At 36.7% G+C, this 15,520-nt stretch overlaps 1 protein-coding gene across 1 annotated transcript; it reads left to right on the top strand.

Moving 5' to 3' along the window:
* Window positions 1-5,824: 5,824 nt before the first annotated feature.
* ZBED4 (zinc finger, BED-type containing 4) lies at window positions 5,825-9,986 on the top strand. The gene has a single exon (XM_010187815.1). It carries the CDS (start codon window positions 6,135-6,137, stop codon window positions 9,651-9,653), a length of 3,519 nt encoding a protein of 1,172 aa, XP_010186117.1. The 5' UTR covers window positions 5,825-6,134; the 3' UTR covers window positions 9,654-9,986.
* Window positions 9,987-15,520: the final 5,534 nt, after the last annotated feature.

Raw genomic sequence — 15,520 nt, forward strand, 5'->3', positions numbered from 1 at the left:
CCTTGCAAAGCTCATGGTGGAATAGATGGAACAAAAACAAAAGATGAAAGATAAAATATTACAACTCTCCTAATTGAGAGGGTGTAATAGAGGGAGAAATGTAGACTTCTGCAAGGCCAGTAGTTTGTGAGAGAACAAGAGCTAAACCTAGGTTTTATTTCTCAGCAAATATTCAAAAATGTTAGATTTTTGTTACTTCTATATACCACTTTTTAAACATGTAAGTAGGGAAAAAAAAATGCAGAAAATAGTTGAAATTTTAAATAAGAATACTTTCAGTTTCTATTGTCAGGGTTTCTCTCTCCGGTAAAAGAGAGCACTCATTAAAGTAATAGCTTCTAGGTTAGTTGGTTTGTTCGTTTTCTGTATGTCCTTTTGGGATTTTCTATTGACTTAGATATGATTTTGATTATCATGTTTCCCTTTCCATTAATAGATGCTTCTCTAGCTTTTTAAAAATATTCTTTATGCTAAATGCACACATTCCTGTAAGCTTCACATCTTTTGTATAAGATTAATAAAAGTAATATTACTTGTCCTAATTTTGTTATATTCTGTTGCAGTATTTGATTGAGGGGAGGACTCTTGCTGTTAGCCAGGCGCAATGTACAGTATTAGTGGTGCTGTTTCCACACTTTACTCTTTTGTGTCCAGATGGAGCATCTGGGGTCGTGGACATTAGAGGTGGTTTTGCAAGTTGGACAGAATACCTTTGTAAAACCACAGCAGTTATCAGTTAATATAGGGTCTGCCTTTCAGCCTTTCAGGTGACTGGAAAAGTAATGGAACAGTTCTTTATAGGTGAGCTAGTGCTGGTACTGTGTAATAGGAAATTTCTGTAAAAAGGTATGTCAGTGTTTTTGGTTTTCCTTCTTCAAGGGATTTTTAACTTTGAAAAGCAGTAAGATTCATCTAAGATAGAGATATAGATATAGATATATATAAAATTAAGCTTATTTGTTACAGGTTTTAGAGGTTTTTTTGTGTTGGGTTTTTTATTGTTGTCATTGTTTGGTTTTTTTGTTGTTGTTGTTAAGCAAATATTTTTTAATTAGCATAGTACCTGCCATTGAAGTGGAAGATGATTTCTTAAAATGTTTCCTCCTTATTGCTTGCTTTTAGGGGTTTTCTTTTTACTCTGTGTTCTTATTGATGCCTGTAGATTTCAAAAAATAAACAAGATTAGCGCTATTTGTTCTAAAATTGACATCAGTTTATGCAATTTGTTTTTAATGTGCTTTTATATACCTCCTACGCTCAAAATCTGTCACTACTTTTTATTTTTTTTTTCCAACTAATGGTTTTGCTTTCATTTTGTCTCTACATTTTTAATCTTTTTACAAACTAGTCCTGCATTTTGCAGATGTGTATTTGTCTGTATTTACACTATATGCACTTACATAATAATTGCATCAAGAGTCTGTAATTTAATCAAGTCCATGATTGTTGCTGGATTACTCAACCTAAAATCTAAAATTATTTAAAGCTTGCAGGCCACTATCTGCTTTACATACAACTAATCTCCTAATGGTTCAGTGTTCTTGCATACTTCTGATATTTCTCTGTATGCCAATGTATGTCTCTGCAATCCCAAGACACCAGTGTTTCTCTTTTTTTACCCCCTTCCTTCAGCAGTGATCTCTTCTGGTCATGGCAGTCTGCTGTGGCACTCACTGGATCCATGACATTCTGTCTTGTCAACCACCATACACTTTCAGTAATCCTATTTTGAATGGAAAATCCTATAAAATGTTTCTGCAGGCTTCTTACCACAGCAAACCACTGTCTGCAGTCGCTCAGGAGGAGCTAATGGTCTCGAGTTGTACATTTGAGTAGATAATTGTTTTCTAGTTCTATTTATTTTCTTTAAAGTTTTTTGTTGCAAGGTGAGTCTTAATTCTCTTTGTTTCACTGCTTGTCTGTATCTAATTGAGGAGATTTCAAAGGCATAAATAATTTTAATTTTGAGCTCACTGCCTGTAGCCTTCTGTACTTTTGAAAGCACTTTCCTGCTCATTGAATACCCTGTTTAGCAGTAGTCTTTAACTTAGAGCAGTTTGTGTCCAAGGGTAAATAGGCTATGTAAAGGTGATCATAACCAAATCCATACTTTGTTCTAGATTAATATAGAATTTTAAAATAGGATGTAGTGTTTTATTTGTTTTTAAGGATGGACTTTTATATAGAGTTGGCATGGGAGGGGGAGATAAAAAACATACCTGTCTTTCTAACCTTGAGCACTTTGTGAACTATAATCTAAAGAAATCTAAAATTTCAAAAGTGTTTGAAGAGGGGGAGCTGGACTTGATTTTACACTATGATGTAGCAATAGTGCACTCAAAGCAATAGAGATCATGCTTAGATGTTTGAAACAAAATAGAAAAAAATACATGCAAAGTCTTCTTAGGGACATCCAACTTTGGGGATTTCCCAGGAAGTGATCGAGCAGCCCTAGGGAGTCTCCTCCAAGAATCTCAGCTACTCTGTGTTCCTAGAAGGCAGCAACAGTCACCAGAAAAATATGTGCTGTGTAACCAGAAACCTGTAACAGCCATGAAGTGGACAAGATATAATTCATCTTTTATTGTCCTAAACTCAGTCATAATTACACTAAAATAGTGTAACTGGCCACAATGTATAAGCACTTTGTAACGTTGCCAATAGCATAACCTTCCTAACAGCTTGAGAGCATTTTGTCACAGGTCTCCCTTTGCAGTTACATATTATTTCTATACTTATTCTTAGCCATGTTTAATTGCACAAATGGGGGGCAGAAGAACATGAATCAACACTCCGAGTAGTAAAATCTACAAGCAAAAACAAAGGATACAGAACAAGGAGGGAAGATTTCTGGTGGAACCAGAACAGTTTCTGGTCCTTAAGAAAAGAAGATAAAACAACGTCAGGAGCAGATAAGATTGCTTCTCACACCTTTTTGTGGTGGAGGGAGGAGATTATGAGCATTAAAAACACCCAGCCACAGCAAGGAGAAATAGGGAGGAAGTTCCCCAGAGTCCAAATAGCTCTCTCTTGCCTGTTCACATCAACTTAAGCAACTAAGACCAAGGACTGAAGCCATCAGAATTTAACCACACAACATCAGCTCAGTGGTATTGTGTCTTCAAAGCTAATTTAGGATAAAATGATTAGGGCCTAACTGTTTTGACTATGTAGTGGTAATTGCTGATAATGATTCAGAATTCAACCACTGGCAATGTGTAGCATTAAAGAATGTCAATCTAGTAAAGTATTGTTACGAAGTTTGTGACTGGTCTCATTTATCAGGTTTCCAAATCTTCCCATCACAGCTACCTTACCTTAGCTGTGTTAAGCAGTAACTGCTTATCAGGACAGGGACAAGTGAAGCATCTCCATGGATTTTTCTGTTCAAAGCCTAGAATTGTTTTTGTGTACTTAAGAAATTACAGCCCTTGCAGGCTAAAGAAGAGATTACCTGTTTTGGGGCAAAGAAATTGTGCACAACTTCATCAGAACCTAATGCCAATGGATGCATGTGTGTATTTTGTGCAAATCTAGTGAGGAATCTGTAATGTGCTTACTGTAACCTGGCACTTACATGCATAATTTATGGTCTGTAAGCTCTGCATGGAGTCACTTGCATGTGAGCCTTCCAATTCTGTGATCCTGACTCACAATAGCTTATTACATATTCTTGCTTTTCTTGTTTGCAGTATGAGCTTCAAATTCTCAGATTAGATAAAAGCAAAGATTTTTAAAAAATCCTTAGATTGATTTCTATTAAAAACGTTGACTATCTTGTGCTCTCTCTCTCTTGTCCCAGATGCTCATGTTTCCATATTGTCAATATGTGTATGATCGCTAACTTGTATTTCATTCCACTTTATACTGAGTGATGTAAATTTAGTATCTCCTGCCAGAGTTGTTCTTAAATGTGATTATACAAACCTGTGGAAAGTACTGTGTAGAATGTTAAATTTCTTCTGGAAATTTAGTTTTTTCTTCAAGTCTGTCCCTTCATTAGACCTGATGGTCTTCGTGCTCAACCCTAGTATCTTTCAGTGTCTGATTTTTAATTTTTTTTTTTTATTTCTGAGAAGGAGAGAGAGAGAGGCAGAGCACATATACTAAAACTTTCACAGAAAGAAAACCAGGGGTACTGCCTTCCTCTTTGCAACTTCTGACTGTTCTGTCTCGCTTTTCTTAAAATAGCTGTAATAAGATGATTGCTGCTCCTTTTCCCTGCCCCTTTCCCTGCTTGGGAAAAGAAAGTTATTGCTACAGTAGGCTTTCCAGAACTCTGAAATCCATAGAAAACAAGTGTTTCTGAGCTCTCCTGTAAATGGTCTTCAGAGATCTATTAATTAAAATAGGTTACAAAGTTAATACGACACTGGTCTTGATACAGGGAGTGGATGTCTGTATGGGTACAACCTAGACTTTTTAATGTGTCTTGCAGCTATGGCTAATTTCACCCTTTTTCTGCTGAAATCTGTCTTGTGTTAGAGTAAAACATGAAAATTGTATGAGAAGTTTTAAAAATAACTGATTCAAATTTGTGTTTTGTCTTTGGCTGGGGAGAAAGAGTCCAATAAAATCCAGTTTGCACAGATCAGAGTGCATAGTGTCACATCAGCTCTGTGGTTAAAAAAAAATGTTTTGTTAGCTTGAATGAAGACACCAATAACTACGTTAATGACACAAGAAAATAAGTGAGAAAAAGTTTAGCAAAATTTAGAATTCTGATAGAACTGAGAAAGAAGAAAGTGGCTAAGGAATGCAGACAGCTTCTTCGGGTTTGGGGGTTCTGGTTTTTGAGCCTTTTGTTGCCATATGATTTATGTGCAGCTACGCTTCAAAACTTGCTCTTTGTACTGGAATTGCTGGTGGGGAAAATCTTTTCCCGTGAGGGAAGTGGTGTAAATGGGCTTTCTAGTAAGACCCTTGGGTACGTGAGGAACTTGAGCTGGCAGTGCAGCACTAGGCACCAGCGCATGCAACTGTACGTGTCTTTGCTTCTGAGTGATGTCGTTATGCTTTAGGGACACCCCAGTGTATATATGGTATTTGCATAGCCCAGTTATCCTAAATTAAGTGTTTTTAATAATGAAACTCTAAGTAATTTTTTTCTAGAGTATGATGGGTGTGGTCTGGGAGTGTTTTGGCATGAATATAACCATGTGAGACTGTGAGCAGAGGAACAGATTAGCATGAGTAAACGCTGGACATCCTGACAGAGGTTTCTTGTAAAATACTGTAAAATGTTTTTAAACACTGTTGTCGGTAATGAAGGACTCACTTGTACTAGAGTATAACTTAACATTTTAAGTACATATTGCTGCGTTAACATGACTAAACGCCTGCTTGTCGTCTTACGTATCTGTAGATGTAGACATTTACATAGTGTATCTTTGTGTATATGCGTGTGTATTTATGATTATGCAGTGGGTGAATTAGGATCTAGGATGAGGCATAGGTATGTCCAAGCAAATACAGAAGCGATGCTTGGACTCTAGATTTTGTCAAAGCTAAACCAGGTATTTGCCTGCAACAAATGCATTGAGCAAATATTGGGCGGTGTTTTTGTTTTTGTGTTTTTCCCAGTAGTACACTGAATTGTTTTATCTCAAAGAAAAAAAAAACACAAACAAAACCATATAACATTTAGTGCACATTTTCAGTTGACCTTTAATTTAGTTAGTGTGTTAATCAACTTTGTCTTCTGTTTTGTTTCTTTCATTTATTTCTAGATGGTGCAAAAAAATCGCAGTTGGCCAGTCGAGATGAACAGAATGGCTTCCTTCAACAAGAAAACAGAACGTTCATTTTTTAGGATTATGTCTACAACATGAGGCATTTAACAGTGTCTGTCTTAGAGAACATTCATCTATGACTTGAAATGTCCTGATCCTGGGGAAAAATGAGATTCCATTAATTAAGTATATAATTTTAAATGCATTTTTATGACTAATCATATTTGCTTATGCACAACACGGATACAGAACTCATAAACCAGAAATTATTTTAATATATACACACATTTGCGTGTGTGTATTCAGGATACAGATACATCATTTGAATCAAATTTTATATAATCTTTTAAATTATCTATATTTATTAATAAATGAAGACCTGGCAAGAAGAGTTTGTCATCCATGGACAACAGTAAAGCAGGTTCTCCCAGAATGGATGGTAATTTTGTATTGGGTAAAATCAATAACTTGAAAGTAGAGCAAGAGGATGACGGCATTAACTGCACTCTAGAAAGAATGGATATGAAGACAGAGCAAGATGATCTCAGACATGCAGACAGCAGTGATGAACAAGAAGAAAAAGAAAAGAACTTTATTACCAACAACCCTGGCAAATACTTATCTACAGAAAATGAAGATGATTATGGATCTCTTTTTTCTCAGTATAGTAGTACACTGTATGATGTAGCAATGGAAGCTGTGACACAAAGCCTCCTTTCTAGCAGAAACATAAGCTCCAGAAAAAAGTCGCCTGCTTGGAACCATTTTTTTATATCTCCTAGAGATAGCACTAAAGCAATATGTATGTACTGTATGAAAGAATTTAGCAGGGGTAAAAATGAAAAGGACCTGAGTACAAGTTGTCTCATGAGACATGTGAGGAGAGCCCATCCGACTGTACTAATTCAAGAAAATGGAAGTATGCCAGGTATATCCTCCTTTCCTTCGCCTACGTTGTTACTGCCACCTCAGTCTGCAGATGTTGGCGATCTGGGCTCTATGTTATCTCCTATAAAACTAATCAAGAAAATGGCTTCTAAAATACCGTCTCCAGATCGAATAATTGAGGAATCTGTTTCTATTGTTTCTTCTGAAGAAATATCAGATCTCTCAGTTTCTGAAAAGTGCAGCAAAGAAGAAGTCATGGCTGGGTCATCTCCACAGCTACCCAACAGCCAGTATGATGACACTGTGGAGAATGTAGCAGAAAAAACTGTTGTAATTCCAAAGAGCACATCAGGTTCCAGAAGGAGATCTGCTGTCTGGAAACACTTTTATTTGTCACCTCTGGATAATTCTAAAGCTGTTTGTATCCACTGTATGAATGAATTCAGTAGAGGAAAAAATGGAAAAGACCTGGGAACGAGTTGTTTAATACGACACATGTGGAGAGCCCATCGTTCCATTGTCCTGCAAGAGAATGGAGGTGGTACCAGCATACCACCTCTCTACACTGCACCTCCAACTCTGTTGCCTTCTTTGCTACCCTCAGATAGCGATTTGAATTCTATCTCATCCTCTCCTGGAAAACTAATGAAAGAATCAACTTCTGTTTCTTCTTCTCCAGACAGAATCTCTGAGGAGATCCATACTAATATCTCTTCTGGAGATGCTCTAGTGGAAGACTCAATGCTGTCATCTTCTGATGATATAGGTGAAGTCTCCTTTGTTTCCTCTCCTGAGAAACAGTGTGAGGGATTAGGTCCACTAATATTTGAACCTACTGCTGTATTTCAGCAAAATAAAAGGATTATGAAAAGGCTTAAATCAGAAGTTTGGCATCACTTTTCACTGTCACCTGCAGACAGTCTAAAAGCAGTATGTAGATACTGCAGTTGTATGATAAGTCGTGGTAAAAAAGGAGATGTGGGCACAAGCTGCTTGATGAGGCATCTATATAGACGCCATCCTGATGTAATTGGAAACCAAAAGAGCTTTCTCGATGTGAGTTTGGCAAACTCTCCTTATGCCACTTTGGCTTCTGCAGAATGTTCATCCTCAAAGTTGACCGAGTTGCCTACAATGGTTACACATGATAATCAAATTATATTTCCTGTTAATAGTAAGAAGACCTCAAAACTGTGGAATCACTTTTCAATTTGTTCTGCAGATTCAACAAAAGTAGTATGTATGCACTGTGGACGTACAATAAGTAGAGGGAAAAAGCCAACAAATCTAGGCACAAGTTGCCTTCTGAGACATTTGCAGCGGTTTCATAACAATGTATTGAAAACTGATGTCTCGGAGACAGTATTATCCTCATCTAAGGATAATCACATGCCACTGAGCACAGAATTACTAGGATCTTCAAATTTTGATGAAACCAATGACAAGTTTTGTGACTCTCACCCAGTTGCCAAAAAAATCACAAGTCTTGTAGCCGAAATGATTGCACTTGACCTTCAGCCATATTCTTTTGTAGACAACATTGGCTTTAACAGGCTGCTTGAATACTTGCAACCTCAATATTCTTTACCTTCTCCATCTTACTTTTCTAGGACAGCAATTCCAGATATGTATGATAATGTAAAACAAATAATTATTTCACATCTTAAAGAAGCGGAAAGTGGAGTGATCCATTTTACATCCGGAATATGGATGAGCAACCAAACACGAGAATATCTAACCCTGACAGCTCACTGGGTGACATTTGAGTCTTCATTTCGCCCACAGTGCGAGGATTACCATTGTTCAGCACTATTAAATGTATCACAGATTGATTGTGACTACAATGGAATCAGTATTCAAAAGCAGTTAGAGTACTGGTGGGAAACATGGATTACTTCCGTTGGCCTTCAGATCGGGATTACCGTTACTGATAATCAGAGCATAGAAAAAACTTTAAATGAAGGTGATCATTCAAGTGTACAATGTTTCAGTCATACTGTTAATGTCATTGTAAATGAGGCTATTAAAAGCCAGAGAATGGTTCAGAATTTGCTTAGTATTGCAAGAAAGATCTGTGAACGCGTCCATCGGTCAGCAAAAGCAAAAGAGAAGTTAGCTGAGTTGCAAAAAGAGTATGAGTTGCCTCAGCATCAGCTAATACAAGATGTTCCCTCAAAGTGGAATACATCGTTTCATATGCTTGAACGTCTTATCGAACAGAAAAGAGCAATTGATGAAATGTCAATAGAGTGCAGCTTCCGAGAGCTAATAAGCTGTGATCAGTGGGAGGTCATGCAGTCAGTGTGTCATGCTCTCAAACCTTTTGAAGCTGCAAGCAGGGAGATGAGTACACACATGTCTACTCTAAGCCAAGTGATTCCAATGATTCATATACTTAACAGGAAAATAGAAATGCTATTTGAGGAAACAATGGGCATAGACACTATGCTGAAATCTTTGAAAGAAGCAATGGTGAGTAGATTGTCCTCCACGCTTCATGATCCAAGGTACATTTTTGCTACACTTCTGGATCCCCGGTATAAAACGTCCTTATTCACAGAAGAGGAGGCTGAACAATATAAACAAGACTTAATCAGGGAGCTGGAAATAATGAGTTCTACCTCAGATGATGATAAACCTGTTTCCAATGGATGTGATATAGGTTCACCATCTACAAATTCATATGGGGAAGATAATCTTTGGTCGCTCATGGGTGACATGAAGAAAACTAAAGACCTGAAAGAGAGAGCTAAGTTACCAGAGGAAATGGTGCTTTCTTACTTGGAGGAAGAAGTGCTTGAGCATAACTGTGATCCTTTAACTTACTGGAACTTTAAGAAGTCATCTTGGCCAGTACTGTCAAAATTGGCTGTCAGGTTCTTGGGTTGTCCACCAAGCATTGTTCCTTCAGAAAGATTGTTCAATACATCCAATGAAAGCAACAACTTTAGTCAGTCAAGGTTAATGATTGAACATTTTGAAAAGCTGATCTTTTTGAAAGTGAATCTTCCTTTAATATACTTCCAGTATTGAAACTAATGAACAAACTGCTAGACTAAACCTATTGTTTCTCACTGGATGTTAACTATCTATAACTCGGATTGTTAAATTGCTCCAATAGGGGCCATGTATGACATCTAATCAGTGACTATAATTCCAAATTTTAGTTTCATTTTTTTCCAGCTTTCAATATGTCTACATGTGCCTTATTCATAGTACTTCAGGCCAGATACTGTATATATGTTTTTTAAAAGTTCACACTAGAGATAGCCTGTCTTGTCAAATTATACAAAATTTATGTAGGTTTTAATCCATAACTGTAAATGAACTTTAAAAAAGCTCAGTCATTTGTTTTAATAGAACGGCAAAAAAAAAGATGTAAACAGTTCTATTCTGTAGTTTTTTATTCAATTATTATGTAAAAACCATAAATCGGGTACTGTAATTTAGTTGAACATTTGCTTTAATTACAACAAAACAGCTTTTGTAGTTGTCAAGAGAGCTGTACATGAAAGATGGGGTTCAAGCCTTTTTTTTTTTGTGGTGTTTTTAATTGTGACCCTTAAAGTACTTAAAGGGTTAAGAGTTATTGAGGAAGGTGTGTTTACAGGAGACTATTGACTTAGTATCAGAAAATAAATCTTAAATTGACATGATCTAGAATGTCAGTTATACAGCAATTGGTAGCAACACTTCCCATTCTGGGTTCTCCTGTTCAGGTTTTACATTTTAACTGAACTACAGAAATGTTCTGGGTATTTATAAAAGCTCTTTGGAAGTCTTATCAAATTTTGTGAATTAATGCTTGTTATTTAATGCCATGTACAAAAAGAAAGGCTAGAAATTTACCATGAAGACTAATGTCATTCTAAAGCCTTTTCTAATCTTTTGTGCATCGAAGCTATAAGGTTTCCCTATTGTAAAAAACGAGCCCTTACTCCTAAGGTAATTTCAGTTGTGTAGAACAGCCTGTCTTAAAGCTCCTAGTACAGAAATAACTGATCTTCTGATTTTCAGTAACAGCCTTATGGATATGGTGCACTGCTTAGAATTTTATGTAGTAGGGTTGATTCTTAATTGTTGGTGTCCATCAGGCAAATGGGATATAGAGCCTTCAAATAAGATGGAAAAAATTAGCCAGCATTTTAATTTGAAAGGAACGTTCTCCATGGTTTTTTAACTCTAGAAAGATTAATCTTCTCATTTCAGTTTTCATTGAATACTTTTTGGGAAACAAGTCATCATTTGCCTATGACCTTTTAGAAAAGTTGTAGCTTTGTTAAAATACTGTACCTATGCCTAATCTAATTTTGCATTTACTATGTTTTAGTGTATTTATAAATGGTGAACTCAGTTTCTGAAATTAAACATTTTATTTGCAATTTTCTAGTGGTAGTCAACACTGCCTTTTATTTTCAGATGAATTTAAGATAACTATTGAATAAAAATGAAATGATGCAATTGTAATCATAAATATACCACAGAACATGCTGTATGAAAAGACTGGTTTTCCATTTAGCTCTTGGGACTTAAGCCTGGATTTTGGTTCTTTTTATTTCACTCAAACTATTCAACCTCAGGAAAATCTGTTGAATTCTTTCCCAGGTGGCTTTGGCTTCCACATGATGCTTCTCTAAGCGTTTTATGGTTTCAGGTATTTCAATCGTTATTCCATTAGTTATGTTTACACCTGTACTATTTAGTAAATTATTCTATAGTGTACTTGGGAAAAACTAATATTGCATTTTTTTCTTCAGTATTTTAAAAGAGAACTTCTCATTCTATCAGTAGTCAGCATTTCTTTGTTCATCTACTGTTAAATGAGAACAGCACATGTTTTTCTTCTGCAGTAATAAAACAATTTGTTCTAGTTTATGTATGGTTTGAACTAGGTGAGTTTGAAGCAGCTTATTGGGAAACATGTTTAAAGGGTTACTGGTTAATTATTATCTCTGTTTTCCCCCCTACATTTTAACTGTGAATATAACCTTGACCTTTGTAAAAGAGATTTTTAATCTCTCCAAACCAGTAGAGAGGGAGGTAGAGGATGAAGAAGCTTTTTTCTCTTTCTTTCTTTTTAAACAAGTGATACGATTTTCACTCAAGAGTGGAAATACGGCCTTTGGCTTAAAGCATTGTAGAGCAACATCGTACCAGCAGGAGCACTGGCAGTGAACAAGCTTACCTGAAAATCCCAGTTCTCTGGAAACAAGCAGCTTGGCTCCTCTGAAGACAGCCTTTACTGTAGCTCCTATGTAACTCTTATGTGGGAAATGGTGAAGTGATAGCATTTTGTAGCTCCCGGTTTGCATCATATCAGTTAGTCTGCTTTATTTGTACCTGCAACTTTTTTTTTTCTCCCCCTTTTTGAAGAGCTTAGTTCTTAAGCCTACACTGTTTCAGTATCAGCTTGGCTAAGAATTAATAATTACATTAGATTTTTTTTTTTTTTAAAGGCAATATGCAGGCCCAAAAAACCCTTGAAATTGACACATGTAGTTTTTTAAAAACTTAAAAATACGGGAGAATGAAAGCACAAATCTGCCATTTTTTGTAAGCCTTGATCCTTCTATAAGAGTTATGGGACCATCTTCAGTTCAGGCACTGCCACCTTTCAGAAAAGAGTGTCTTCAAAAGAAAGGCTGAAAGCTTTCATTGAAGTGTTGAGGTAAGTTACTGAGTGGGTGGGTTTTGTGTTGGGCTTACTTTATTATTTTTAATATAAATTCTTAGTGATGGCTAAAACTCCTTTTTTTCCAACCCTTCTCATATTTGTAATGTATAGAAAACTCCCTTATTTTTACATTCTCTCTCAGATGGTAATAAAGCACAAACTCTGTTAACAGTGGGAGTTTTCATCAAGCTGAGTTTGTGCTGGAACAGTCCCTGCAGCAGCAGACAGTTCCCTGATGCATGATATGGTGAACCTGCAACTGTGATATTTATTTTATTTAAACAGTTAATTTCAGTACATTAGCCACTTTAGAAATAAATTTAGTAAGCAGACTTTTTTTTCTCCTAACATAAAACGTAAAGTGTAGCTGGTACCGAACATGATACTTTGTGTCACCAGAAGAATCTCTGTGCTTTTGCTTCATTTAGAGTAGGTAAGTGTAACAACTAACTACACACTGCAGCAAGAATGTCTTGTAGTAGTAAAGATAGGAAGAGAAAGAAGAGATCTGCAACAGCCTTTTCAAAGAACTCCAGTCTGGAAGGGTGTATGTATAATGGCAAGTATCTATGGAGAGCTGTATTATGCTCTGGAAACCTGTGATAATGCTTCCCCCACAATGCCCCTTTCCATTTGGCCTCTACTGACCAAGTAAAAGGGAAGTAAACGTGTTTGACTTCAGACTTTGGCGAAGGAGCATTTACTAGGAATACTTGTAGCTTCTCCTTGCTTCCCAGGAGCAGCTTCTGAATTTACAAGGAACCGGAATCTCAATCTAGAACAGTTTAAATTCTAGCATAAGGATGTGATAGATTAAATATAGATACAGATGACAACCTCACAGTAGAGGTTTACAGTTGTTCAAAGATCTTAAAGCAGCATTTTTTTCCTGCCAGTAAACGGAGCTCACCATAACAAACTTGCATTTAGGTATCTCCAACACAGGAAAAAGAAACATATAATTAACAAACAACACTAAGTACAGTTTATTTATATTTTTATAAACTAAGCATTTCAGTCTTTCCAGAAATATATTAATCCTTTGCTTTATTCTTAGCAACAAAAGAGTGGTTCTTTACACTCTTAATTTCCTTGCAAAACTGACCAAAACCTGCTTTGTTTCGTAACATGAATATGCCAATGAGAAATGGTAACCACATCAATGTCCTCAACTCAGGTCTCAGCTCGGGTTCCAAGGGTTAGATCTAGGTCTAAGCAGTCCCTGCTTTTCTTTTTTTCCCTCTCTCCCCGCTGTATGAACCAATTCCTTCTTTGAATTTCTTGATTTAAGTTTGCAGTTTTAAAGGAAAAGATGGACTCCATTTCAGAGAGTATTTTTACCTTACACTTAACATAACTGGAGATAAATCAAGCCTTGGTACAGAACCAAGGGCAGTTGCAGCTGAAATAAAGCAGAATTGGTGAATTTCAGAAGAAACACATCTAGACTTGCTGTCATAAACAAAGGTCTGAAATGAACAATCAAAAGTAGCAGCAGTTGCTCATGTTGATCTAAAGGGCTGCTATAAAGCAAGTAGTTGCATACAAAATGGATAAATTCCTCTACATTTTGGAATCATATTTAAATAAAAAAAGAAAACCTTCATAGAGGTATTCTTTCTCATTTAACTTCAGGGATTTTTGCAGACACTGTCTTAATCTTCTCTGTTATATGTTAAGCAGATAGCCATGCAGTTCATTTAAGACATAGCTCAGACTAATTAGGTAACCAGCTAACTGAGAAAGCTGTGGCTAAACAGTCTTGCTTATATCAGTGGTGAACTCAGCTTGTGGCTTTGTTCTTTTCTTGCAAATAGAAAGTGAAGAAAGACTTTGAATACTAAGTTACAAGGAAAGCTGGGGGGGCAGAAGGGGAGTATTTAAGAATGAGCACAGGTAATGAAGTGCAGAAAGCAACACCAGACTTGGGTGTAATTTCTGTTATGTAAGAGAAAGTGCTCTCAGGCACACACGCACTGAAATTGAGCTACAGCAAACAAGTGCTTAAAACATGTATAATCTTTCAAGCTCCTTAGCGTTATGGAAGGAACTAGTATTCAGGAAGATAGAAATGGTCCTAGAACAGTTGTAACTGTAGTAGGAAAGGCAGCCCAATCTGTCCTGTTTGCCCAAATGCATAACCTGTCTCACCCAAGGCGATGTACAAAATGGCCAGGAAGTGAGAAAAAGGGGTGCAATCAGTGTATCAAAATGTGCTATGCTGTCTCATTGCACTGAGGTTGCATTCTGATGGCTGAAGTGGGTGGCAAAGGGAAGAGCTGGAGACATTCTGGCCTTTTTCTTAGTGTTAACAGATAAATATATCTTCTGTTGGCTGTATTGGATCCATTCCTCAGCTCCCCTCACCTCAAATTCACTCTTAAAGAGAAGACCTGTAGCAGGTGCTTTGGGCAAGTATGCAGGAAATCTGGCCTGTGGTTTTTTTTTTTTTTTTGCAAGCTCTGAACACTTACTACTTAAAGAGACTTTGTGAGCTGGAGGTTGTTCCTTGACCTTTGGTTCTTTCTACTTTTTGATGGGAGACTGATCTGTTTAACTCTGTTTTGAAGCACCTTTTACTTTTAGCATCCAAAAATGTCCTCTATCAGCAAATTCGACAACTTTTTTCAGGCAATTACTTTATTTACTTTTGAAACATAAGGTATTCTAAATTTCAGGGCATAAGACAGTGATTGTTCACCATTTTTGGGTGAAATGATGTCGTGACATTTGTGTCCAAATACTTACAGTCTGTGGCAGGATGCAGTCAGCTAAGTGTGTCTAACATTCATCAAGATTAATCTCTTCAGATGCCTAACATCCAGATATTCTGTGCTTGAAACACCTATGTTACAAGCACAACAGCCCTAGGTTTTCTCCGTAATTAGAAGCATTTCTGCAGAGGGATTCAGACAACCAGGGATTTGGAAAGCTGGAGTAATTACACACCTAACTTCAGCAGTGCAGACACTTGTTTACACTCAGGATACATTTTAGTTTAGGTTCTTGAGTTGTGGATTAGTGTGGAGGAGTTACATAAAATCAATGATTAGGCTTAACTTAAGTGCTTACATCCTTACTCAAAGGTTTTCCTTTGTATTGTTCCAAATCCTCAGCTGTTTGCACATGTACTTCCTTCTGTCTCATGTGAATTGTATGCTGTTCAAATTGGCTTTGGAGGAAGCAGTTTTCTTCCAAAAGACAAGTCAAATAGATAATACTTAAG

The sequence above is a fragment of the Mesitornis unicolor genome, unplaced genomic scaffold, assembly GCF_000695765.1.
Source record: "Mesitornis unicolor isolate BGI_N332 unplaced genomic scaffold, ASM69576v1 scaffold15337, whole genome shotgun sequence".
Taxonomy (NCBI): domain Eukaryota; kingdom Metazoa; phylum Chordata; class Aves; order Mesitornithiformes; family Mesitornithidae; genus Mesitornis; species Mesitornis unicolor.

Excerpts from the sequence above, each read along its gene's own strand:
- ZBED4 (XM_010187815.1), top strand. The coding sequence starts at position 6,135 with ATGGACAACAGTAAAGCAGGTTCTCCCAGAATGGATGGTAATTTTGTA.